Source organism: Nuphar pumila, chromosome 5 (assembly GCF_984573655.1).
Source record: "Nuphar pumila chromosome 5, dmNupPumi1.hap1.1, whole genome shotgun sequence".
NCBI classification, from domain to species: Eukaryota; Viridiplantae; Streptophyta; class Magnoliopsida; order Nymphaeales; family Nymphaeaceae; genus Nuphar; species Nuphar pumila.
In genome coordinates this window covers 8344362-8369099 of record NC_143253.1, presented here as the reverse complement: position 1 = coordinate 8369099, position 24738 = coordinate 8344362, and the positions used below count along the sequence as shown (strand labels likewise).

Genomic DNA, 24738 nt, shown 5'->3' with positions numbered 1-24738 from the left:
TCTTATCATCTACTGAAGCTGAATATCGGGCTATGGCGATGACAACTATGGAAATCGTATGGCTCAGAAGTCTCCTTGCTGACATGGGCGTCCTCACTTCCACTCCTACCAAGCTCTGCTGTGATAACAAAAGTGCAATATACATTGCCAGCAATCACACCTTTCATGAGCGGACAAAGCATATATATATAAGTATATATATACATATGTATATATATACATATTCTTTTTAGTGAAATACCCGATAGGGGTATTCTTGTAAAATTGCAAATGTATTTTTTATTTTTTCACTTTTTCTTTTTTCCTTTTCCTTTTTTACCTTTTTCTTTTTTTATTTTTCCTTTTGTTTGAACCACAAGGGGCCCCACTCTTGTAGTCGTTGGGGGCTCCCAACGACTACAAGGGAGCCCCCTTGTGGTCCCTTCTTGTGCCCTCCTCCTCTATAAATAGATGAGGTGTTCCCCTCTTATAAGCATGGGTTTTTACACCCTTCTCTTCCTTTCTTCAATAAATCCAACTTATGACTTTAAGTCATTTTCTATATTTGTGAGTTTTTGTGTGTGCACATTTGGTGTTTGTGTTCTTGGCTCTTGTAGTCACTCTTAAAGAGTGACTTTTTTGCCCTATTGGTGCTTCCGCCTCTTTTCATTACAATATATATATATATATATATATATATATATATATATATATATATATATATATATGTATATATATATTAAGCGAACTCGAGGATCCACAGTTGGATCCACTTGGATCCAACTTGCGGATCCATATTGATAGGGGGTTAAACTATATGAATAATGTTAATTTTAAATTTAAAAGATAATTAATATTAAATAAAAAAAGGAGAAAATTTTGGAACAAGGGGGTCGGACCCACAGTTGGATCCACCCGGATCCAACTAAGGATTCGTTATTATTGGCGAACCGGGTCCATTGTAATAATGGACCCAGCGTCGCGGGTCACGGGACCCGGACCCGAGTCCGACTTAAAAAAAAAAAACAGTGGGGTCGATAAAACTAGAATCGTGCCTAGGGCACGATTCTTGGTTTCAAGATTGGATCTTTGTTCATGTATAGTATGACTCATATGGAAGCTTAGCTTAGCACTTAAATTTTTCAGAATATTAGCTAATCGTGTTAGACCTGGCTCTTTGCATACAGGTGAATGAAAATGCTAATATGCTTAGGCTTGATTTGTTATGCTTGATTTGGATATCGTTGTCTAGTTGTTTTCATGGGCATGAGCAATTATAAAACTAATGCTTTATTGCTTGAATCTACATGCATGGGTATTCACATGATATAATTCGTCACGAACATAGTGGCAATCCATTTCGATATGTTTTGTACGTTCATGAAAAGTATGATTGCTCGCAATATAGATGGCACTCTTGTTGTCGCAACATAGCTTTGAGGCTTCGGTAATATCAACTCCCATGTCTTTAAGCAAACTGCGAAGCCATACAAGTTTCATTGTCGTGGTTGCCATAGCCCGGTACTCAGCTTCAGTGGATGATAGTGAAACTTTCTGCTGCTTCTTGCATCGCCAGGCAATCAAAGAGTCCCCTAAAAATACACTAAAACCAGTAGTTGAGACTTGATCATTGGGATTACCTCCCCAATCCGCATCAGTATAAGCAAGAAGATTCAAGGAAGAAGAGGAGGATAGAAATAGCCCTTTATTGATAGTATTCCGAATGTAGCGGATGATTCGGAGAACAGCACTCATATGCACAGTTGTAGGAGCATGCTGAAATTGGCTAACCGAGTGAACCGCATGAGTGATATCTGGTCTGGTGATGGTTAAATAGGTAAGAGACCCAATGAGTTGTCTGTAAGGTGTGGGATCTTCCAGAAGAACCCCATCCTCCAACCGCAATTTGGCATTAATAACCTCGGGAGTCTCTACTTTCTTATCATCAGAAATCCCAGACTTAGAACATATATCTGCAGCAAGCTTCATCTGTGACAAAATATATCCTCTAGGAGAATATGCAACCTCAATTCCAAGAAAATATCTGAGAAAATCTAAGTCAGACATATCAAAATTATCTTTTAACATATTTTTAACATTGATAATACTACTTTGATCATTTCCAGTGAGAATCATATCATCAACATAAAGCAACAAAATTACGATACTAGAACCTGCATGTTTAACAAAAAGAGCAGTGTCAGTATAACAATAGTGAAATCCTAACTTTATCATGATATCACTGAAACGATCATATCAAGCCTTAGGGGCTTGTTTAAGACCATACAAGGCCTTCAAAAGACGAAGTGTTTGACTTTGCTTAATATTTATTCCGGGTGGCGGATCCATATAAACTTCTTCACTTAAACTTTCATTTAAAAAAGCATTTTTTACGTCAAGTTGATAAATAGGCCATTTTTTGGTTGATGCGACAGCAATTAAGGTCCTGACACTAGTCATTCGAGCTACGGGAGCGAATGTTTCTTCGTAATCAATGTCATATTCTTGGGAGTATCCCTTAGAAACTAATCTAGCTTTATATCGTTCTAAAGAGCCATCGCTTTTAGTTTTAACTTTGAAGACCCAGCGACAACCAATAGGTTTTTTGTGTGAGGGTAGATTAACTATTTCCCAAGTATTGGCCTTTTTTAAAGCATTTAGTTCAACTTGCATTGCTTCAACCCAATGAGGTATAGATTTAGCTTGATTATAGTGGGCCGGTTCAAAATAAGAATGTAGGGTTATTAAACATGCCCGATAGTTGGGAGTTAAGGAATCATAGGATACAAACCTATTTGGGGGTATTGATATTCTAGAAGAATGCCTAACTTGTGGTTCCTCAGTGGATTCAGAAATTTGAGAGTATTTTTCGAGGGCACTAATAGGATTTTCTTGATTTCTTCTTGAGTAAACATTTATATTGGTATCACTATCATGAACATTTATATTTGAATCACTATCATTTGAGGGTGTTATGTCAAGAGGGGACACCTCACGAGTATCGTCTATGTTTTCAAGAAAATCTTCTTGTATGTCATCAATAAGATCATATAAGAATACATAATCAATTTCATTTGTTTCTTCTATTTTATCAAAACCATTTTCTTCTTCTAGAAATGTTACATCTTTTGAAATATATAGTTTATCATTCTTAAAATCATAACATCTATACCCTTTTTTATTTTCACCATATCCTAAAAAAACACATTCAATTGCTTTTGGAGATAACTTATCCCTTTTATGTAGTAGGACAAAACATTTGCAGCCAAAAATACAAAGACGATTGAAATCGGGTGAAAATTTAAAGAGTTTTTCATAGGGAGAAACATTTTTTAACTTAGAAGAGGGCATTCTATTGATTAGATAGGTTGAGGTTAGAACGGCTTCGGCCCAAAACTTCTTTGGAATATTCCTAGAAACAAGTAATGTTATAGCGGTTTCTATAATGTGCCTATGTTTCCTTTCCGCTAGGCCATTTTGTTGAGGAGTCCTAGGACATGACTTTTGATGACAAATGCTATTTTGGCTTAAATAGCTTTGGAATTCGTGAGATAAGTATTCGCCACCGGAATCGGATCTTAAAATAGATATGTTACTTTGAAATTGATTTTGAACCTTTTTATGAAAGTCTTTAAAGAAAGTAAATACTTCTGACTTATGACTAAGGAAATAAATCCAAACATACAGAGTAAAATCATCAATAAACGTAACATAATATGAATAGCCCCCTTTAGACATAACCGGAGAAGGCCCCCAAACATCCGAATGCACCAATTCAAAAGGCCTTGATGAGAGAAAAGTTCTAGTTGGAAATGGAATAGATTTCATTTTTTCAAAAATGCAATCTTTGCAATTAATTTTTTTTCCCTTACAAAATTTGTTTCCAAAAGGAAAGAGATACATTTTTGAATAACTTGGATGACCAAGTCTTTTATGCCAAGTTTCCATGTTTTTTTCTTGGACATAAGAACAAAAAAAGTTTGTAGGGAGATCAAGATGGTCCATATAATAGAGGTCGCCCTTTCTATGGCCTTGCCCAATCTGCTTCCCGGACCGGAGATCCTGCACAAAGCAACCATTAGATGAGAAAGATATTTCACATCCATGGTCGGCAATTTGAGAAACCGAAAATAGGTTTAAATTTAGTTTGGGAACAACTCTTACTTTTGGAACACAAAAATTTTGTGAATCTTTAAAAGAGCCAATACTTGAAATTTTCAAAAAAGTTCCATCGGCCGTAGAGACACAAGAGTCCTTTGAATTGGTGCAAACATCACTAAGTGCATTTTCATGAGGGGTCATATGAAAAGAAGCTCCGGAGTCAAGGATCCAAGAATACGTACCGGGTGATGATGATGAAGCAATAGCCGCGATGTGGAGGAAGAGACTTTTAGCATTTGTTGGAGAGCCATAGATATTTGTCCAAGAGTTTCTTTAATGTCATTGTTCTTGCCTTCATCTTCTTTGGTGGTGGTTTCTTCAAGAAAGGCCACTTTAGGCTTGAAGGTTCCAATAAGCTTTGGACAAGCGGGTCTAATGTGACCCGGCTCATTGCAATAATGACAAACAATCATTTTTCTTCCTTCATTGTAGTTTCCTTGTTTATCAAAATGAGGAGGCTTATAGGTTCTAACATTGTTACCCGGTTTTGATACGGCAAGGACTTCATCAACATGCTTACTCATGCCAAGCCTTGTCTCCTCTTGAGTGATTTCGGCAATAGCATCTTCAATAGGAGGAAAAATAGATCTATGGAGAAGTGAAGATCTCACTTGCTCAAATTCGGGATGTAGCCCAAAAAGAAATTGAAACAATCGTTCTTGTTCCATTTGTTTTTGCCTTAAATCAATATCTTCTATAGAAACCCATTTTGGCTCCAAGAGAGCCAATTCATCCCTTAGTGGATTTAGGGCACTATAATAATCTTGAATGCTAGAATCACCATGCTTGGTGGTTCTAATCTTTTCTTGCAAGAAGTAAGCTCTTGCAAGATCCTTTTGGGTATACATACCCCTCAAAAAGGACCAAGCCTCATTGGCTCTACGAAATTTAGCTATATTAGCACATACCTTAAGCTTCACATTGTTTATAAACCACGCAAGGATTTTTGTGTGATTGCTTTCCCAATCTTCCACTTCCTTTTGATGACTTTCAATGGCCTTGAGGCGAGCATCTCCCTCAAGAGCCTTTTCTTGACCTTCTTCCATCTTCGTGAGCATAAGTTTTGGTTCCGGAACGGTCCCCATGACAAAACCCCAAAGCTTCTTTCCTTTGAGATTATTTTCCATTGTCGATGCCCACATCATATAATTCTTTCCATTGAGCTTGAAAGAAAGGTCAATCTTTGTCTCCATGATGTTGCCAAGAAGTGAGAAGATGTCCACTAAATATGAGATACACGAACCACACCTTTCCTTCAAGAATCGAGTGGCTCTGATACCATGTAATGAGATATTGCGGAAATATAAAGAGTGCATACAAGCACTTACAACAATGAATAAAAGAGACAATATCACAAGTCCACAAAGGGACAATACAAGCACAAGCCTTTAAGAAGGCAACAATGTAAAAAGCCTCTTATTGAGAAGCTATGTCACATGGGTGCGGGTGCGGGTGCGGGTGCGGGTGCGGGTGCGGGTGCGGGTGCGGGCGCGGGTGCGGGTGCGGGGATTCGGCACTTCCAAAAAACCCGGGTGCGGGGGTGCGGCAGGGGCAAAAATGTAATATATATATATATAAAGGGGGTCAAGGGAATAGGCGGGGTTTTTTTTTTTTTTTGCAGCTGTCAGCTGCTGACAGACAACTGCTGTCAGCAGCTGACAGCACAGCTGCTGTCAGCTATTGTCATGACAGCATTAATGGACCTTAATGATCCTGTCAGCTGCATAATTTTTTTTTAAAAAAAAATTGTAAGCCCATTTGGGCAAATTTTTTTTTTTTTTAAAAATGGACCTTAATGATCCTGGGTGCGGTCAATGCACCCAAGATCGGGTTGACCGCACCCGGTGCGGCACCCGCACCCGCGTCGAGTCGCGTCGACGCGGTGCGGCACCCTCCTAGCCGAATCCCTGTGACATAGTTGAGAAGAGAGAAAACTCTCAAGGATGAAAAATATACAAGGGGATCACCCCTATTTATACAAAAGGGAGAGGAGAGAAGGAGAGGCAAAATGCCTCAAAAGGGGAGCCCAAAAGGGGGCTCCAACGACTCTATGGTTGGATCCCCTTTTGTTATTTAAAAAATACAAAAAATAAAAGTGAAAAATAAAAAAAGAAAATACATTTTAACAAAAAACTGAAAATAGTTGTTTTCTACAACAACTATGTGAAATTACAAAAATACCCCTATCGGGTATTAATGTAATATATATAATATATATATATATAATATATATATATATAATATATATATATAATATATATATAAGATACATTTTAACAAGCTTGTCTGAATTACGGGAGGAGTTGGCTCTTCTTGAACCAAAGTGGCATTGTCAACAAGACATAAAACTCTGCCAAAATCAAATAAATGAGTAACATTTTTTTTAATTTATTAGTGGATTAAGATTGAAATTTGAATCAACCAAGTTTGTTCTTCTTCATCGAGGAAAGGTTCCCTCAATAGAAGTCACAATAGAAGAATTAAGCATGGAAGAGAATAGGCTCAATAATAGAATCATCAAGAGTGGTGAAAAAAGGCGTCGAGTAGATTTTCTTCTCCTTCTGTGTTTTCTCAAAGCGTTCTCGGCTTGGATCTAGGAAATTACCAGTAGATTTTGGGTTTCTGGTGTTTGGATGCGTGAATCTGGAGGAACGGAGTTGAATAAGATGATCTGTGTTTTTTTTTGGTGGATTAGAGTTTGATTGGTCGCCACCTTCATTCCTCTCTTGTTCGGGCACCTATCGCCGGAGGACAACGACGGACTGTCGTCACCTGCTGACCCAGTCGAGCCCCATCCTTCGTCGGATTCTCCCTTCTCTGTCTCTCTCGCAGAGCACCATTGGAGGTGCCTCCTCTGGTTCGAGAACTGCCTCCATTCAGAATACTGTTTGCAATCGACCCTTAATCGGTTGTCCCTGCTGAGCCTCCACTGTTGAGCCAGTGAACTCTGTTCCAAATAACAGTTGGCTGATACGATTAAACCGGACAAGGGGGTCGCCTGAACCAGAGCACCGGACAAGGGGGGTCGCCTAAACCAGAGTGGTTTCCCTAGGTCGCCGGAGGCAGACGAAGCTCGGCGGTGCCTTCCCCCAACCCTCAAACCCGATTAACTGCTCTCTCTCTCTCTCTCTCTCTCTCTCTCTCTCTCTCTCTCTCTCTCTCTCTCTCTCTCTCTCTCTCTCTCTCTCGAAGCTCGTCGGAACCTGGGTCGCCGGAGGTAGACGAAGCTCGCACCGCACATCTCTCTCTCTCTCTCTCAACGGTAGGGAGGGGGTTTTCACGCCTTGGGAGATCCGACACGGGCGACGGAGGTAGCCCTCCTCGATGAGCAACGATTCAAGGTATTTTTTATGTACTTCTGCCAAATTCTCCTTTTGTAGCGTTTTCATGTCATTTCTTTTCAAAAAAAAAAAACTTGCTCTTTATACATTTTTAGGTCGTGTTTTTTTTAACATGTTCATAATTGTTTAGTTATACACTGTCTGTCCCAAGCCCGGATAACGAAGTAGGGTTGCGGTAGGTCAGTGAGAGCCAGCGTAAAAACTTAGTCACACCCTATGAATATGAACCAATATGCGAATTTCATTAGGGCGTTCCCTACTAAGCGACGCTCTGTACTCTATAGGCCTGGAGGTAGCGATAAGTGGGCAAGGGTAGCTAGGACATTGCCCAGAAACGATGCTTCAAACCGCCGCCTGGGGGTGGGGTCAAATAGGCAAGGGTTCCTGCACTTTGTTGGACGGGTGAGGGTAAAAAAGATAATTCAAGACCATACAATTAGGTTGGCCACTTGGAAAATAGGGTCTTTAACTGGTAAGTTGGTAGAGTTAGTAGATGTTATCTGTAGGAGAAAGATTGATATTTTATGTTTATAAGAGACCAAATGGGTAGGTGAGAAAGCAAAAGTGATACAACCTTGGGGATATAAGATTTGGTATTCAGGAATACATAGGAATAGGAATGGAGTTGGGATTGTTATTAGTTGTGAGTTTATAGATAATGTAGTTGAGGTCTGTAGGAAGGGGGATAGGATTATACTTATTAGATTAGTAGTAGGTACGGATATTATTAATTTTATTAGTGCTTATGCACTTTAAGTCAGTTTAGACGATTCCACTAAGCGTCAATTTTGGGAAGATTTAGACGAAGTAGTACAAGGGATATCTCATGGAGAAAAGATTTTCATCGGCGGAGACCTTAATGGACGTGTAGGCATTAGTAGGGATGGATTTGAGAGTATCCATGGAGGCTATGGTATAGGAGAAAGAAACGAAAGTGGAGAAAGGATTCTAGATTTTGGTTTGTTCTATGATTTGATCTTAGCCAACACGTGGTTTAGGAAGAGGGAGTCTCACCTAGTAACATTTAAAAGTGGGGTTAATAAGAGTCAGATAGATTTTTTCCTACTCAGAAAGAGAGATAGGGGTTGTTGCATCGATTGGAAGGTTATACCGGGAGAAAGTGTAGCTACACAACATAGAGTCTTAATTTTAGATCTTAAAATTAGAAAATGTCACAAAAGGGATAGACATAGGATAGATCCTAGAATTAAGTGGTGGGCACTAAAAGGGGCTAAACAAGGAATGTTTGTAGAACAGGTAGCTAAGGAAGCTAATTGGTGTCTCGAGGAGGATGCAGAATCAATGTGGAATAAGATAGCGGGTTGCATGCGAAAGGGGGCAAAGGAGGTTTTGGGTGAGTCTAAAGGCGGTGCACCGCTAGGTAAGGATACATCATGGTGGAACGAAGATGTCAAATTAGCTATTAAGGTTAAAAGAGAGTGTTATAGAAATCTAAGTAAGAGTCGTGATAATGAGAATTTGGAGAAGTATATGGTAGCAAAGAAGGAAGCTAAAAAAGTAGTTTGAAACGCGAGGGATAAGGTATATAAGGAGGTCTATGACAAGTTGGATACCAAGGAGGGCGAAAAGGATATTTATAGGCTTGCAAAGAGAAGAGATATGAAATTGAGGGATCTGGGTATGGTTAGATGTATCAAAGATGAAACGCAAAGGGTTTTAGTCAAAGATGACGAGATTAAGGAGAGATAGAAGGATTATTTTGATAAGCTATTTAATGAAAGTCATGCTCAGGATCTTGGAGACTTTTCCATTCCTTTTCATGAGATGAATCGTGACTTCATGCGCAAGATTCAAAAGAAAGAAATTGCAGAGGCTTTGAAGAAAATGAAATCAAGAAGGGCAGTTGGCCCGGATGGTATACCTATCGAGGCTTGGAAATGCTTGAGTGAGAAAGGTTTAGTATGGTTGGCAAATCTTTTTAACAAGAATTGGCGGACAAATAAGATGCCTAATGAGTGGAGGAAGAGTACTTTGGTGCCTCTTTATAAGAATAAGGGTGATATACAAGATTGCACAAACTATCGTGGTATAAAACTCATGAGTCATACTATGAAACTTTGGGAGAGGGTGATTGAGTATAGGTTGAGGAAGGTTGTCATGATATCGGAGAATCAATTTGGTTTTATGCTTGGAAGATCAACTATGGAAGCTATACATCTTCTTAGACAACTTATTGAGAGATATAGGGAGGCGAACAAAGATTTTCATATGGTTTTTATTGATTTGGAGAAGGCATACGATAGAGTACCTAAGGATGTTCTCTGGTGGACAATGATGAAGAAAGGTATCTCTCTCAAGTACATTAATATAATTAAAGATATGTACGAAGGAGTAGTAACCAATGTCCGCACTTGTGGAGGGGTGACAAACAATTTTCCTATAACGGTTGGGTTACATCAAGGATCTGCATTAAGCCCTTTCCTTTTTGCTATAGTGATAGATGAACTTACGAGACCAATTCAAGAAAATGTGTCGTGGCGTATGTTGTTTGCTGATGATATTGTTTTGATTGATGAGTTTAGAGCTGGGGTTAATGCTAAGTTAGAATTATGGAGACAGACTTTGGAAGCAAGAGGTTTTACGTTGAGTAAGAGTAAGACAGAATATATGGAATGTCGATTTAGTAAGCAACGAAGTAGTGATGAGAGTGTAGTGAAGCTTGGTGAGCAAGAAATAGCGGTGGATGACTTTCAAATATTTGAGATCTATCATTTAAAAGAATAGAGAAATTGATGGAGATGTAAATCATAGGATTAAGGTTGGGTGGATGAAATAGAAAAGTGCAACTGGAGTGTTGTGCGATCGTAGAATGCCTTTGCGGTTGAAGGGGAAGTTTTATAAGACGACAATTAGACCCGCTTTACTATATGGTACGGAATGTTGGGCCGCCAAGAGACATCATATTCAAAAAATGAGTGTAACTGAGATGTGTATGCTTCGATGGATGTGTGGAAAGACACTAAAAGATAAGATTCGGAACGAGGAAATACGTAAGAAGGTAGGCGTTGCATCCATTGAAAATAAGATGAGTGAGAATCGTTTACGATGGTTTGGGCATATTCGGCGAAGGCCTAATGATGCTCCGGTTAGAAGGATAGAGAAATGGGAAAATATATTAGCTAAAAGAGGTCGAGGTAGGCCTAAGAAGACTTGGATGGAGATGATAAGTGTAACGCCCCAAAAATTCAAGACTTCTAACTTTTAGAATAGTTTAGAAAGCTTTGAAATCATACAATTATCAGAGTCTAAATAGTACTTCAGCGGAAAATGATATTTTTAAAACAAGTCGATGGACCTTGAGCGCATTACAGCGTAAACTTTCCTTTATCGAATTCCGCACAACTATTGAAATCAAATGGTTTTAAAATGCAATTTCAATGATTGAGAATTTGTTTGTTGAAACCAAGAAGAAGTTTACTAAAACAGTTTTAGTAACTCAAGGTTTAATAAAAAGAGAAATTTTGAAATACACTTTATACCAAATTTACCAACATGTCCTCAAGAGCGAAACGTCATGAAAAGAGCTCTATCTTGATCTCATCATGCCATCGTGTCATCGCAGACTGTATTACCTATCCATTACCTGCCCATAAAATGGGTCAGTTTCACTAAAAACTGGTAGGTGCACAGACTGGACAATATTGAACATAATTAAGCTGAATAATTTAATATGTCAAGTAGACATGCAAATATATAGCAATTTAATTTCAACAGATTCACGGAGCAACTATCATGAGCACAATGCTAAAATTATTACAAGCATTTTACTGGCACAAGTAAGCTAACTATTACAAGCAAAGAACTGCATAAGAAATTTAACTAGCAAAATACAATGCTTCATCAACCACACACACAATTCCATAAGTATTGAACCTGTCGTGCACTATAACTATCATACGCACATAACTCAACAAATTGGGTGATCGGATTTAAATTATGTTTCGATATTAACTAGCCAAGTGGGTACGCACAAGGCACGACTCTAGAAACAGCATAGACTGGTCCGGGGGTTTATTATGCTATGTATTTTATGATAACTCGGATAGCTGATTGAGCCCGCACCTAATGGGACGGTCAGTGACCAAGAGAGAAATCCCCATAGCAGCATAAACAATGGATGCATCCCGAACATGGAGAGCTACCACCTAGGATAATTATGGTAGTCCCCTTCCCCTAACTCCGATGACTGGGGAAGCCGAGTCTTTTGCTTGAAACTGTCATTAATGGCTTGTCCATCGAAGTTTTTGTACCTTCCCATCCTCTCTCCAGACAGGAGTCAGCGGTTCGAATGAGTACATCAGGGTTAATTAACTGAAGACTCATTCTACATACTCTGGTCGTTCGACCAAACTCGAGTATCTTGCCGGTGAAGGCGGAATCATCACCTATTTAGGTGTTCTTAGCATTTTGTTATTTGCACTCGTCGAGGTTGCCACAACCTACTCATCCAATCATCGCAACGTAAGAAGACGTATTTGTCAAAAAGTACGATCGTACTTGTCAAAAGTACGACTACGATGAAAGGGACATGGTTTCACCAAAGAAACCCCAACAGATATTATCTATAAAAGAATCAATACAACACAGTTTGGCAAGATAAGTCTTGAATTCACTTCAACAATATTTTACATATTTCATGATGCAAGGTCGTCTCGGATCTTTCGTCCGATCAACAAAGTACTTAACATGTTGTGCATGTCTAAAAGTACGCTATACTGAACATGGGAGGTGTGTGGGCTTCTCAAAAGGAACACTCAACACAACTTCATAACGATCCAAAGAATATAAGAGTACTCATTTGACACGAATCATCCTTAAAAGCCATAATACCACATTTAGTCATTCACACAAGGCACATTACTATCAATCTTGCATCCAAAATTTATATATATTTTTCTCTTTTTTTATTTTATGTTTACCCGATAAGGGTATAATTGTAATTTCCCCTCTTGCACATATTCCATTTGGAATATGTTGTACTTTTCTTTCTTTTTATTTTTGTATTTACTTTATTCTTTTTATTTTTATTTTTTCACTTTTCATAAAAGGTGCATTGGGGGGTCCCCCAATAGAGTCGTTGGGGGCTCCCCAATGACTCCTTTGGGAGCCCCCTTGCACCTCTTCTTTCTTGTATAAATAGGGGTGTTCCCCCCTTGTTTTTCCCAAGCTTGAGAGTGTCAAGCATTCGGTTCTTTCTATGAAATACATGCCATTGTGCATGTTTATTATTTTTACGCTTTTGCGTACTTTGTTCAAGTGTTGTGAGAGTGCCTTCGTGCACATCTTTTCTATTTTGTTTGTACTCGTATGTGTATTGTCTTTTCATAGACAATTTTACATGGTATCAAAGCAAGGTTGATCATTGAAGATCGTGGGATTCTCTATTTTCAAGTGCCTCGAAAAACATGCCTTCCGATCTTTGAAGTTTGAAGTGGTGGATCCTTCTTCTCAAATATTTTAGAAGAATCTTGTGCAAAGTTGGTGTTGGAAAGATTGTGTTGGTACGCTTTTTTCTCTACCTCTTTACTCTCTAATGGGCGAAAAAGAGTCCCATTTTGCTCTTGGTTTCAAATTAAATGGGTCCAACTATCATGTTTGGGCTGGAAATATGGAGCCTCATATAAAAGGAAAAGGCCTATGGGGATATGTACTTGGCACAATTCCGGAACCGGAACCCAAGATTACCATAGTAAATGGAGGCGAAATCAAGATTCTTGAGGGAGAAGAAAGAACCAAAGCCCTTGAGGAATATTCCAAGAAACACGATGAATGGGAAATGAAGAATTTCAAGATTCTTTCATGGTTCTTTTTATCCGTAGAAACCAAGATTAATGCCAACATTATTAAATTCAAAAAGGCATCGGAAGCTTGGCGTTATCTTGAAAAAATGTACACTTCAAGGGATCTCTCTCATAAGTATTACCTTCAAAAGAAGGCTATCTCCCTTACTCAAGGTGAAATGACGATTAGGGAATACTTTGCCGATCTTTCCTCTATTTGGGATGAGCTTGCAATGCTTGAACCAAAATGGAGTGGAGAGGCAATTGAGCTCCGTCACAAGCAACTTGAAGAAGATCGGTTCTTCAATTTTTTGAATGGGCTAAGGCCCGAATTTGAGCAAATAAGGTCATCTCTTCTCTCCTCTTTTTCTCCCCCTTCTCTTGAAGATGTTCTCACCAAATTAAATGGTGAAGAGACTCGTATGAATTTATGTAAACAAGGACCAAATGTTCTTGCGGTTCCTTGTAATATTGAAGAAAATAGTGAGGTCAATGTCGTATCCCGACCCGGAAACAATGTAAGAACCTATCGTCCCCCTCATTTTAAATTTCAAAATCAAGGTGAAAATGGTGGTCAAAGAGGAAGAAGGGACTATAGCAAAACTATTTGTCATTTTTGTAAAGAACCAGGGCATATCAAGCCCGTATGTCCCAAATGGAAGAGACTTCTTGCCATAGCTACTACTGGTGTACCGTAGAAGGACGAGGCATCTTCGAGTGGGACCCTTTCTATAAATCAAATAATAGAAGCTCTTCAACCTCTCCTCAAGGGATCTACTTCCGGTGCGGCCGTATCCACTTCTTTTCTCCAGGTAAAATCTTTTGGCTTTTGGATTCCAGTGCATCCTTTCATATGTCCCCAAACATTTTTTCACTTTCCGATTATTCGAAAAATGGTTCTCCATCTTATGTCTCTACTGCAGATGGAACCTCTCTTGAAATTAAAGGAATAGGTAATTTTGAAACTCAAGAATTTTCTATTCCAAAAATCAGATTTATACCTAAACTTAACTTGAATCTCCTCTCTGTGTCACAACTCACGGACCATGGATGTGATATTAAATTCTCTTGTGATAAATGCTTAATACAGGATCGTCAGTCCGGGAAATTGATTGGGAAAGGCTTTAGCAGAGGAGATTTATACTATATGGAATCTCTTCAAGTTCCAAAAGTTTTGTGTAATGTTGCCCGACATAAAGATATAAATGTGTGGCACAAAAGACTTGGTCATCCTAATATCACTAAGTTATCATATTTACATTTTGCAAAAGACCTATGTAAAAGCTCTTTTTCTTGTAATGACTGCATTCTCGGAAAAATGTGAAGCTTACCTTTTGAGCAAAGAACTATGTTCTCTTCTAAAACTTTTGAAATTGTTCATTCGGATGTTTGGGAACCTGCACCTGTTGTTTCAAAAGGAGGATTTTCTTATTACGTTATATTTGTGGATGATTTTTCCAGATATTCGTGGATATATTTTCTTAAGTTTAAACATGAAGTGTTTTCATGTTTTAAAATTTTTCATTCAATGATTAAGAATCAATTCAACAGCAACATAAAGATATTTAGAAGTGACTCTGGAGGAGAATATCTCTCCAATCAATTTAAGATATATCTTGAGGATCACGGAATTATTCACCAAAGGTCTTGTCCTAAAACACCCCAACAGAATGGGTTGGCTGAAAGAAAACATAGGCACATTATTGAGACCAGTAGGACCCTTCTTATATCTCAAAATATTCCTAAAAACTTTTGGGCTGAAGCAGCTTTTGCTTCTGTTTATTTGATAAATCGCTTACCATCTAGGATATTAGGGAAAATATCTCCCTTTGAGGTATTACATAAGCTTGAACCTAATTATAATAGGTTAAGAGTCTTTGGATGTAAGTGTTTTATACTTACAGATAAGAATGACAAGCTTTCTCCCAAGGCTATTCGTTGTGCCTTTCTTGGTTATTCCGAAATACAAAAAGGTTTTCGTTGTTATGACCTTAGAGATGATAAGCTATATGTCTCTAGAAATGTAACTTTCTTAGAAAATGAGTGGTTTTGAAAAAAAAAATTCTCAACAAGAAAATTTTGATTACTCCTTCTTATTTGACTTATTGTCTAGTAATGATGATATATCTAGTGATGATGAGGTATCATTAAACCATGATGAGGAAAATGATGCAGATATTGGTGAACATAACTCACTCAATGAACTAGAAAATAGAGTTCCAAGTGAGCCTATAACCTACTCTCGTAGAAACCAAGACACCTTTAGAAGTGCTATTGATCAATATAGTGAGCTTTCTCCTATTCTTGACCATAGAAGATCTGAAAGGAATAGAAGACCTCCAACTCGTTTTGTATCTTTTGACTCTTTTTCACCTCGATATAGGGCTTGTCTTAGTGCCATTCACTCTTATTTTGAACAAAGAAATTTTGAAGAAGCTAAAAAATGCATTGAATGGCAAGAAGCCATGCAAAGTGAACTTAATGCTCTTAAAAGGGCAGAAACTTGGGATTTCCAAACTCTACCCACAGGAAAGAAAACTATAGGCTGTCGGTGGGTTTTTAAAGTTAAAACTAAGAGCGATGGCTCTCTAGAAAGGTATAAAGCTCGCTTAGTTGCAAAAGGGTATGGGCAAGAGTATGGGATTGATTACGAAGAAACCTTTGCCCCTGTGGCTCGAATGGTTACCGTTAGGTGTCTTATTACTATTGCATCTATTAAAAATTGGAACATTTTTCAAATGGATGTTAAAAATGCCTTCTTAAATGGTGATCTTAACGAAGAAGTATATATGGATGCCCCACCAGGCATGATAATTCCTAAAGATAAAGTTCTTCGTCTTCGTAAGGCTCTCTATGGTTTAAAACTCCCAAAGCCTGGTATGATAGATTTACCAGTGTAATGTTAGAAAATGGTTTTTCCTCATGTTATACTGACACTGCTTTGTTTACTAGAAAATCTAATGCAGGGATTGTAATTTTGTTACTCTACGTTGATGACATGTTGATTACAGGTGATGATGTTCAAGGAGTCAAGGGTATTAAGTCCGTCTTGACTTCAAAATTTGAGATGTCAGACTTAGGTTTTCTGACATATTTTCTTGGAATTGAGGTTGCATATTCGCAACGTGGTTATTTTCTATCTCAATCTAAACTTGCCTGCGAGATTATTGACAGGTCAGGTATTCCTGATGACAAAATATGCGAAACTCCTGAAGTTGTGGGAGCAAAAATGAAGATTGACGACGGTGTTTCTCTAACCGATCCTACTCCTTACAGGCAGTTGGTAGGTTCCCTAATGTATCTTAGCATTACTCGACCTGATTTGTCACATGCTATACACATCGCCAGTCAGTTTCAGCATGCTCCTACAACCGTTCATATGAGTGTTGTGCTTCGCATCATCAGATATTTGAAGGGAACGGTAAATAAGGGAGTATTCCTATCCTCTTCCTCTGAATTGAAATTGCTTGCTTATACTGACTCAGATTGGGGAGGTGACCCTAGTAACCGTCACTCCACCACTGGTTTCTGTGTTTTCTTAGGTGAGTCCTTGATCTCATGGCGATGTAAAAAGCAACAGAAGGTCTCTCTGTCATCCACTGAAGCCGAATATAGAGCCATGGCATCTACCACCATGGAAATTGTATGGATTCGAAGTCTTTTGGAAGATATGAGAGTGTTTATCAGCGAACCAACAAAGCTGTGCTGTGACAATAAAAGTGCAATTTATATTGCCAAGAATCACACGTTTCACGAGCGAACAAAGCATATAGAGATGGACTGCCATTATGTCAGAGAAGAATACTTGAAGAAGGTCATTGATCTACCATACGTAACGTCTGAGTATCAGCTTGCTGACTTCTTCACCAAAGCTCTATGTTCGCCCAGATTTCATTTCCTCCTTGGCAAACTTGCGGTTATCACACCGTAAGTTTGAGGGGGGGTGTTAAAATGTATCTCTCAAAATCGTTGATGTAAATATAAATATATATACTTATATAAATAGAGATACATTTACATATAATTCATATATGTATATGTATCTCTATATATATAAATATATATATTTATATATATTTTTCTCTTTTTTTATTTTATGTTTACCCGATAAGGGTATAACTGTAATTTCCCCTCTTGCGCATATTCCATTTGGAATATGTTGTACTTTTCTTTCTTTTTATTTTTGTATTTACTTTATTCTTTTTATTTTTATTTTTTCACTTTTCATAAAAGGTGCATTGGGGGGTCCCCCAATAGAGTCGTTGGGGACCCCCAACGGTCACAAATGTGACCGTTGGGGGCTCCCCAACGACTCCTTTGGGAGCCCCCTTGCACCTCCTCTTGTCTAAATAGGGGTGTTCCCCCCTTGTTTTTCCCAAGCTTGAGAGTCTCAAGCATTCGGTTCTTTCTATGAAATACATGCCATTGTGCATGTTTATTATTTTTACGCTTTTGCGTACTTTGTTCAAGTGTTGTGAGAGTGCCTTCGTGCACATCTTTTCTATTTTGTTTGTACTCGTATGCGTATTGTCTTTTCATAGACAATTTTACACTTAGTTCCAAAAATTGATGAAGGTGATATCGATGAAAGTCAAGATCAAAATGACACGACAAATGCAGAATCATTTAGTGATCATCAAGATTGTATTCAATACTCTAGGCAAGGTAATTTAGAAAAACCATCTGCTCTCAAAAAATATACTAAAGAACAGGAACAAGTGTCAATCAGAAAGTCATCTAGAGCGTCCAAAGTTTCCAAAAAATGTGTGTCCTATGAGTCTTTTCACCAAAATGTCAAGCATACATTGCCTTAATACACTCCTACGTAGAACCTTCTAACTATGCTATAGCAAATGAACAATTTGAATGAGTCGAAGCAATGACAGCAGAATTAAAGGCCTTAGAAAAAATAAATACTTAGACTATTCAAGATATTCCACCAGGTAAAAAGCGTATAGGTTGTTGATGGGTGTATAAAGTTAAAACCAAGAATGACGGCACTCTTGAGAGGTTTAAAGTCCGATTACTTGCCAAAGGCTATTCCCAAGAATATGGAATAGACTATGAGGAGACTTGCTCCAATTGTTAGAATGATCACAGTTAGGATCTTGATAGCTCTAGCTTCTTCAAAGAAATGACATATATATCAAATGAATGTTAAAAATGCATTTCTCAATAAAAGTCTAGCTGAAAAAGTGTATATGGAACCACCATCTGGCATCAATATTCCAAAAAGAAAGGCTCTTCGGTTAAATAGGGCTTAAGCAAGCCCCAAAAGCTTGGTATGATAAATTTAGTCAAGTTATGCTTGATTTTGGTTTTCAATCTTTTGTCTTACTGAGACAGCTTTGTTTGTTAAGAATTCTGATGCAGGTATTAATATTTTTCTCCTCTATGTAGACGATATGATAATCACTAGAAGTGATAAGCAGGGAGTTGACAACATTAAAAAATTTCTTAAAACACACTTTGAAATAAGTGATTTGGGTTTCTTAAAACTATTTTTTGGTATAGAAGTTGCTTATTCTTCTAGAGGCTATTTGCTAACTCCGTCTAAATTTACCCTAGATATTATTGACAGTTATGGTATTTCATACAAAAAACAGGTTGACACTCCCGAAGTTGTAAACATCAAAGTAAAGATTGATGATGGAGAACCGCTTGAAAATCCAACACCTTACAGACAACTTGTCGGGGCATTGTCTTATCTCTCTATTACAAGACGTGACATTGCGTATGTCGTCCACACAGCAAGCCAATTTCAGCATGCTTTTACCATTGTTCATATGGGAGTTGCTTTACGCATTATTAGATATATTAAAACTTGCATTTTTCGAGAACTTTTTTTGTTTGCTTCTTCCTTCTTAGATTTAACTGCTTATACTGATGCAGATTGGGGAGTTGATCCCAATGATCGATATTCAACTACTGGTTTCTGTGTATTTTAGGTGAATCATTGATTTCTTGGAGGTGCAAGAAGCAACAAAAAGTTTATCTCTCGTCAACTGAAGCCAAGTACGGGCTATGGCTACAACCACTATAGTAGTAGTCTTGCTAAGACGCTTCCTTCATGACATGGGTGTTGAAAGTACAGGAGCATCAAGACTATGCTGCGACAACAAAAGTTATATTTATATTGCCAGCACCAGGACATTCCACGAACGCACCAAGCATATTGAGATGGATTGTCACTACGTGCGAGAGGAATCTCTACATGGCACCATTGATCTTCCCTATGTTTCCTCAGAATATCCACTAGCAGATTTCTTTACCAAACCTCTCGTTGCTCCTTGATTTCACTTTCTCTTGGATAAACTTTCGGTTATTCAACCGTAAGTTTGAGGGAGAGTGTTAAATAATGTAATATCATATGTAATCATTTTTCTTTTTAGTTTAGTTATGTAGTTTAGTTGAGTTTAGTTAGAATAGGTTTTATTCTTTTGTTTTTTGACTTTTTTAGACCTTTTGCCTTTTTGACTAAAGTCAAAAAGTAAAGGAGCTAGAGAGTCGTTGGACTCCCAACGGCTCTATTTAGAGTCGTTGGGAGCCCAACGACTCCCTCCTCACCTCCTCTTAAGTGTATTATAAATATGGGGCCTTGCCCCCCTTGTAAGATATAATTTTAGTGGGTGTTTTCCCATACAATAAAATGTTTTTTCTCGTGTTGTGGCATACCCTTTTTCGGGTATTGTGTATTAACCTTTGTAGTTCTTCTGAATGATCTTTTGGTATTTTTTATTGAAGCTATTGGAAGCTTCGTTTTGGTGATAATCCAGGAACTCATATTCTTACAGTCAGGCGTGAACCATTGTAAGCCGTGTGGGCCACAAGCATGTGTTGCTCTAAAAGTTGTGTATATGCATTGCGAAATCCATCATGAAATTATTGGCTTTCTAAATTAATTGCACTGCTAAATTTTGTAATGGGTCAAGGTCTCGAGTTGTATTTTGCATGTTAATTTGCAAAACGAAGCTTTTGAAAAGAATCTATCTTTTGATAAAAAGATAAAAGAGATAAAACAGTGTAATTAATGTTTTCTTCCTATATGTCCCTTCCACAGTGTGGGAATCCTGGATGGTGGTTTTGGGGAATCGTGAGGATACTAAAACTTCGTGTGTGATTGTGCCTCTGAACTCGATATGGTGGTTCACCTCTCGGCTATGGTTTTAGGGAGTTTTCAGCCACTTTACCTGGGGTGTTGCTGTAGACACAACTATTGTTATTGGTATACCAAGAAAGTGGCAGCAATGGGTGTTGATTTTTCTGGTGTCTCGACATTAGATGTTGATTTCTAATGTTTCGATGAATGGTGTTGATTCTTGATATCGGTCAAGGAACAAGTGTGAAACCCAATTATAAAATACAAATTGTGTGTTAAGCTACAACTGAGAACCTATCTTGAACTTTGGGAATTTATTGTGTCCGTTTTGAGTATCTGTGGATTTTAATGAAAAGTTGAACTAAACTTGTGTGCATTTAATAGGGACATGCATGCAAAAGAAAACTCTGATAATAACTTAATAATATATTCATGCATGTGTATTGAAATCATGCATATTTACTATTCTGCATTAGTTCATGCATTCTTACCTATTCTGTTTCAAGTGAGATATTGTTGTTGCATAATAATTGTTGTTAAATGCATGAATGTTAATTAAGTTATGAGATTGCTGCAGTTTATTTCTTCTGAAACTTGCATGAATTTGATTTATGTTTTTTCTTGCATATTTGGATTTTTAGAGGTATTTGTACAAGAATCTTTGATTCTTATCCAGTACTATTTTTGTTTTTTACAGGATTCGATGCCCAGTGATAAGGACGTCTGCCATATGGAGCTTACGAGACTGCGTGACCACTTCTGATATTTTTGTGACAATGTGGCTCTATGATTTTAGACATTAATTTGATTATATTCTCAACTTTGATTATTGATTAATAAAGTTAGTTGATTGTTGGTTCAATATAAGATCCCTTGTGGTTTGGAATGTGTTAAGTCTGTGAGGCCTCGTATCCTTGGGTTTTGGTTTCGCAATTGTTTAAAAAAAAATCACTTTTCAATGGGGATGAGTTGGGGTTGTTACATTTTTTATTAAAGAAAATTCAAATTATATTGATTGCATACTTGGAAAAATAAAGTCTCTTCCCTTTGTCAAGCTCCATTTCATTTCTTCTCGGTCCTTTGAATTGGTGCACTCATACGTTTGGGGTCATGCCCCCATTGCCTCTAAATGTGGTTTCACTTATTATATTGTGTTTGTAGATGATTTGTCTATATATACTTGGATTTTTTTTCTTAGGCATAAGTCAAAAGCTTTCAATTATTTTAAAATCTTTCATGCTATAATTAAAATTCAATTTAATTCGAGACTCAAGGGAGAGTATGTTTCAAATGATTTTAAAAATTATCTTGATTCAAAGGACACCTGCAAGTTTAATGGACTCATAATTTGATATCACTAAGGAAACATACAAGAAAATACGTAGGCAATTGTTTAAGATTCATCCAACACCTACGAACCCTTCGCCTTGCGTAGATGTGCTTTCTACTGCATAGTCTACATTAAATAAATCAAAATATGAGAAGAAACCTGCATGACAAAACTGTGGGTATTTAAAAGTAAACATTTTTGGGATTCACAACGATACTGACAACAATGGGCATAACTAATTGTTTCCTTTCTCAGGCTGGTTTTGTCGCTGTTGATGGCTGGCTAAAACTTACTGCATCAGCACAAATAGCGGTTTTGCTTAAGGAACTAAGATTTACACTTCATTCTGTTCTAAAGGAACTAATCCTTGAGCCAGAGGTTAGTTTTCCATTTTTTTTTTTTTACTGTTTGTGCAACTACTTTCTCCTTAAAGAATCCATGTCCCTTTATATCAGCTCTCTCAATCTTTAACATAACATGGCAGCTAATTTTTTGATAAAATTGACTCAAGGTCCTTTGAGGATATTGTGAAATTGGTGAATCTCAACTTTTTACTTTAGTGACCATGTTAAAAGTTTCATAATTCTTTTTGGTACCTTAATGACAATTAAAACTTTTTACCTTTATCCTACATGACTTACGGGTTATTGAATTTTTTAATCTTTGCTATGCTATACATACATGCATACATATACACATTGTTTACATGCATGCACATGCATAAATATGTAATTTATGTAGTCATCAATATAAATAATAATATTATTAATTTCTTGGTGAGGCCCTTCCTTGGGGTTTAAAAATAATGATTTTTCTTGTTAAACATTAGTTATTTAAAAGTTGCAAAAAAAAAACGGAACAATGCTTTATGATTTTTTACAATAATATAAAAAGGAATGGGAAAATGTTTTCAATTAAAAAATATTTGTAAAATTATCAACAGTTTTTGTGATAAGATCACAATAGATTGAAAATGGTCATATTTTGAAATTTTGCCTTTTATTCATGACAAAAAAGCATTGATTATTTAAAAAACTGTGGGGAGTATTTGTAACTGTAGTATACATGTGTGGACGTGTGTCTATGTTGTTTAAGGAGATCCCTGATGAGCATCCTTTGTATCCTAGTTTGAAATGAAAAATGGATAGCCTAGCACCTAGCAAATATCTATATTCATATATTCCTCGTCAATTTATCTTGTTTTTAATAACGGTTTGAGTGGGTGTCGTGTAGTTACCAGGTAGCCATCTGACTTTGGTTAGGGCTGGAGTTGTTTTTTGCCTGAACCCAGAAAGTACCTTGCTGAAGCCCTACTTGACAGCTTCGTATGTCGAGTTTTGAGCTACTTAATTGCCCGAACCAGATGATCCACTCTCCTCTGTCGACACCTGCCCGGGCACATTCTCACCCCTCTACTACTGCCATTTCTTTCTGATGAGAACTCTCTCTCTCTCTCTCTCCTTTGGTATGGAATGTGGTCCATGAATCTGTTGGCAATTAGAGAAAGGCGTAGAGTGAAGGTAGGAGATTGAAAGATGGGGAAGTCTGAAGTTGGTGATGGAGTATAGGAGGGTTTATGGGAGGGAAGTGGAGGTAAAAGGGGAGGAAGGAGAGTGGAGCATAGAGATTTGGAGAGAGGTGGAGAGGGAAGTGAGGGAGTAAGGTTCCTGTCAGGTTAGGTTCATGCCAGTGCCCGACCTGCTCGTCTGGCATATTGATCAACAAAGCGGGTACAGCCCCAGGATTGTGCCCAAACCAGAAAAAGACCTAGGCCACAGCCTGGTCTCACAGCTTATAAATCAAGCTTCCCAAATAAATCAGCTTATAGATCAGACGTTATTGTCTTAGAATCAGGTCTGGCCGAGCCATATTCCACCTCTAATTTGCATGAAGTAGTTGATTAATAATTGTCATTTTGTGATCCTGATCCTCGGATATTTTTCTTCTTCTTTTCTTTTTCATTTTGGCATAAGTGTTGTTTTTGGTATGTGGAGTGCTATTGTATGAACTGACATAACAACCTTGGTTTTGAAATTTCAGAGAGCTGCCAATGTTGTACAAAAAGAAGTTGTGAAGTCCATAATCCATTTATTGTTGGAAGAGGACAAGCTTTTAAAGTCATAGTATGATCCCAGCTCCTTTTACTTGGACGCCTTTCACAAGACCCTGCTGGCCAGGCGTTCTCAATCCCCAGGGGCATAGACATGTATTTTGAAATTTAACAAATAAAAATATCTTTTGGTTTCAGTTAAATAAGCCATGTTTTACTTTTTCACATTACAATGCTTATATGTATTTCCATGCATTAATGGAATTGTTGTTCAGTGTTGTTAAAATCGATCTGAATCGGCTGATTCAGATTGAATCGGTCCTTTGTCAAAACGATACAGAGGTCAATTCAGCCTCCTTTAAAAATCAACCAACTGCACCCCCGAATCCATTCAGGTAATTGGTTTCAAAAATATATTTAGAGTGGCCTGATTAGGGGCGGACATCAATTCAAACCCTAGTAGAGCCCGACATGCCCGGTGAGCCTGTGTCACGAGCTCATATTGGGTCTCTAGACGTAGACTACATGTATGATAACTGTGCGCATGATGAAATCCCTCATACGCCCTGCTCTGCAAGCCCTATGCAGTTGACATACGAATAATGCTCACAGCCTCTTTGCTCAACACTCCTACTAAAAGTCCAATGGCCTTTGGGTTCCAAACCCAAACTCCTTACCAGCTCCTACATTAAACAGAATAAGCGAACGTTATCTACGGAGCTGCACAACTTGCTTGTTCATGACGCTCCAAACCATCGAGTCTCTAAACGTCTGTTCGTGTGATGCTTGTGCCATTACAGCTCAGGGGGAAGCTGAGTACACCCAACAAATGACTGATTTGGCCCTCCTGGATTTTGAAAATTCTTTCGTGGAACATTAGAGGCTTGAGCCGTTCCAGGGTAAGGAAGGGAATTGTAAATATCATACATAGAAATAATGTTGATGTTATTTTTTAGCTAGAGGCCAAGGTTAGTGCC

At 37.8% G+C, this 24738-nt stretch overlaps 1 protein-coding gene across 4 annotated transcripts in view; it reads left to right on the top strand.

Moving 5' to 3' along the window:
* Positions 1-24040, top strand: part of LOC149836674 (RNA helicase family protein) — a 307604-nt gene extending 283564 nt beyond the window's left edge. For all 4 annotated transcript variants that reach the window (XM_090005515.1, XM_090005514.1, XM_090005516.1 and 1 more), the window contains 2 exons: positions 21967-22089; positions 23752-24040. In XM_090005515.1, the coding sequence (XP_089861641.1) occupies positions 21967-22089; positions 23752-23835 (207 nt within the window). In that variant the 3' untranslated portion in view covers positions 23836-24040. The remainder of the gene's footprint in view (positions 1-21966; positions 22090-23751) is intronic.
* Positions 24041-24738: the final 698 nt, after the last annotated feature.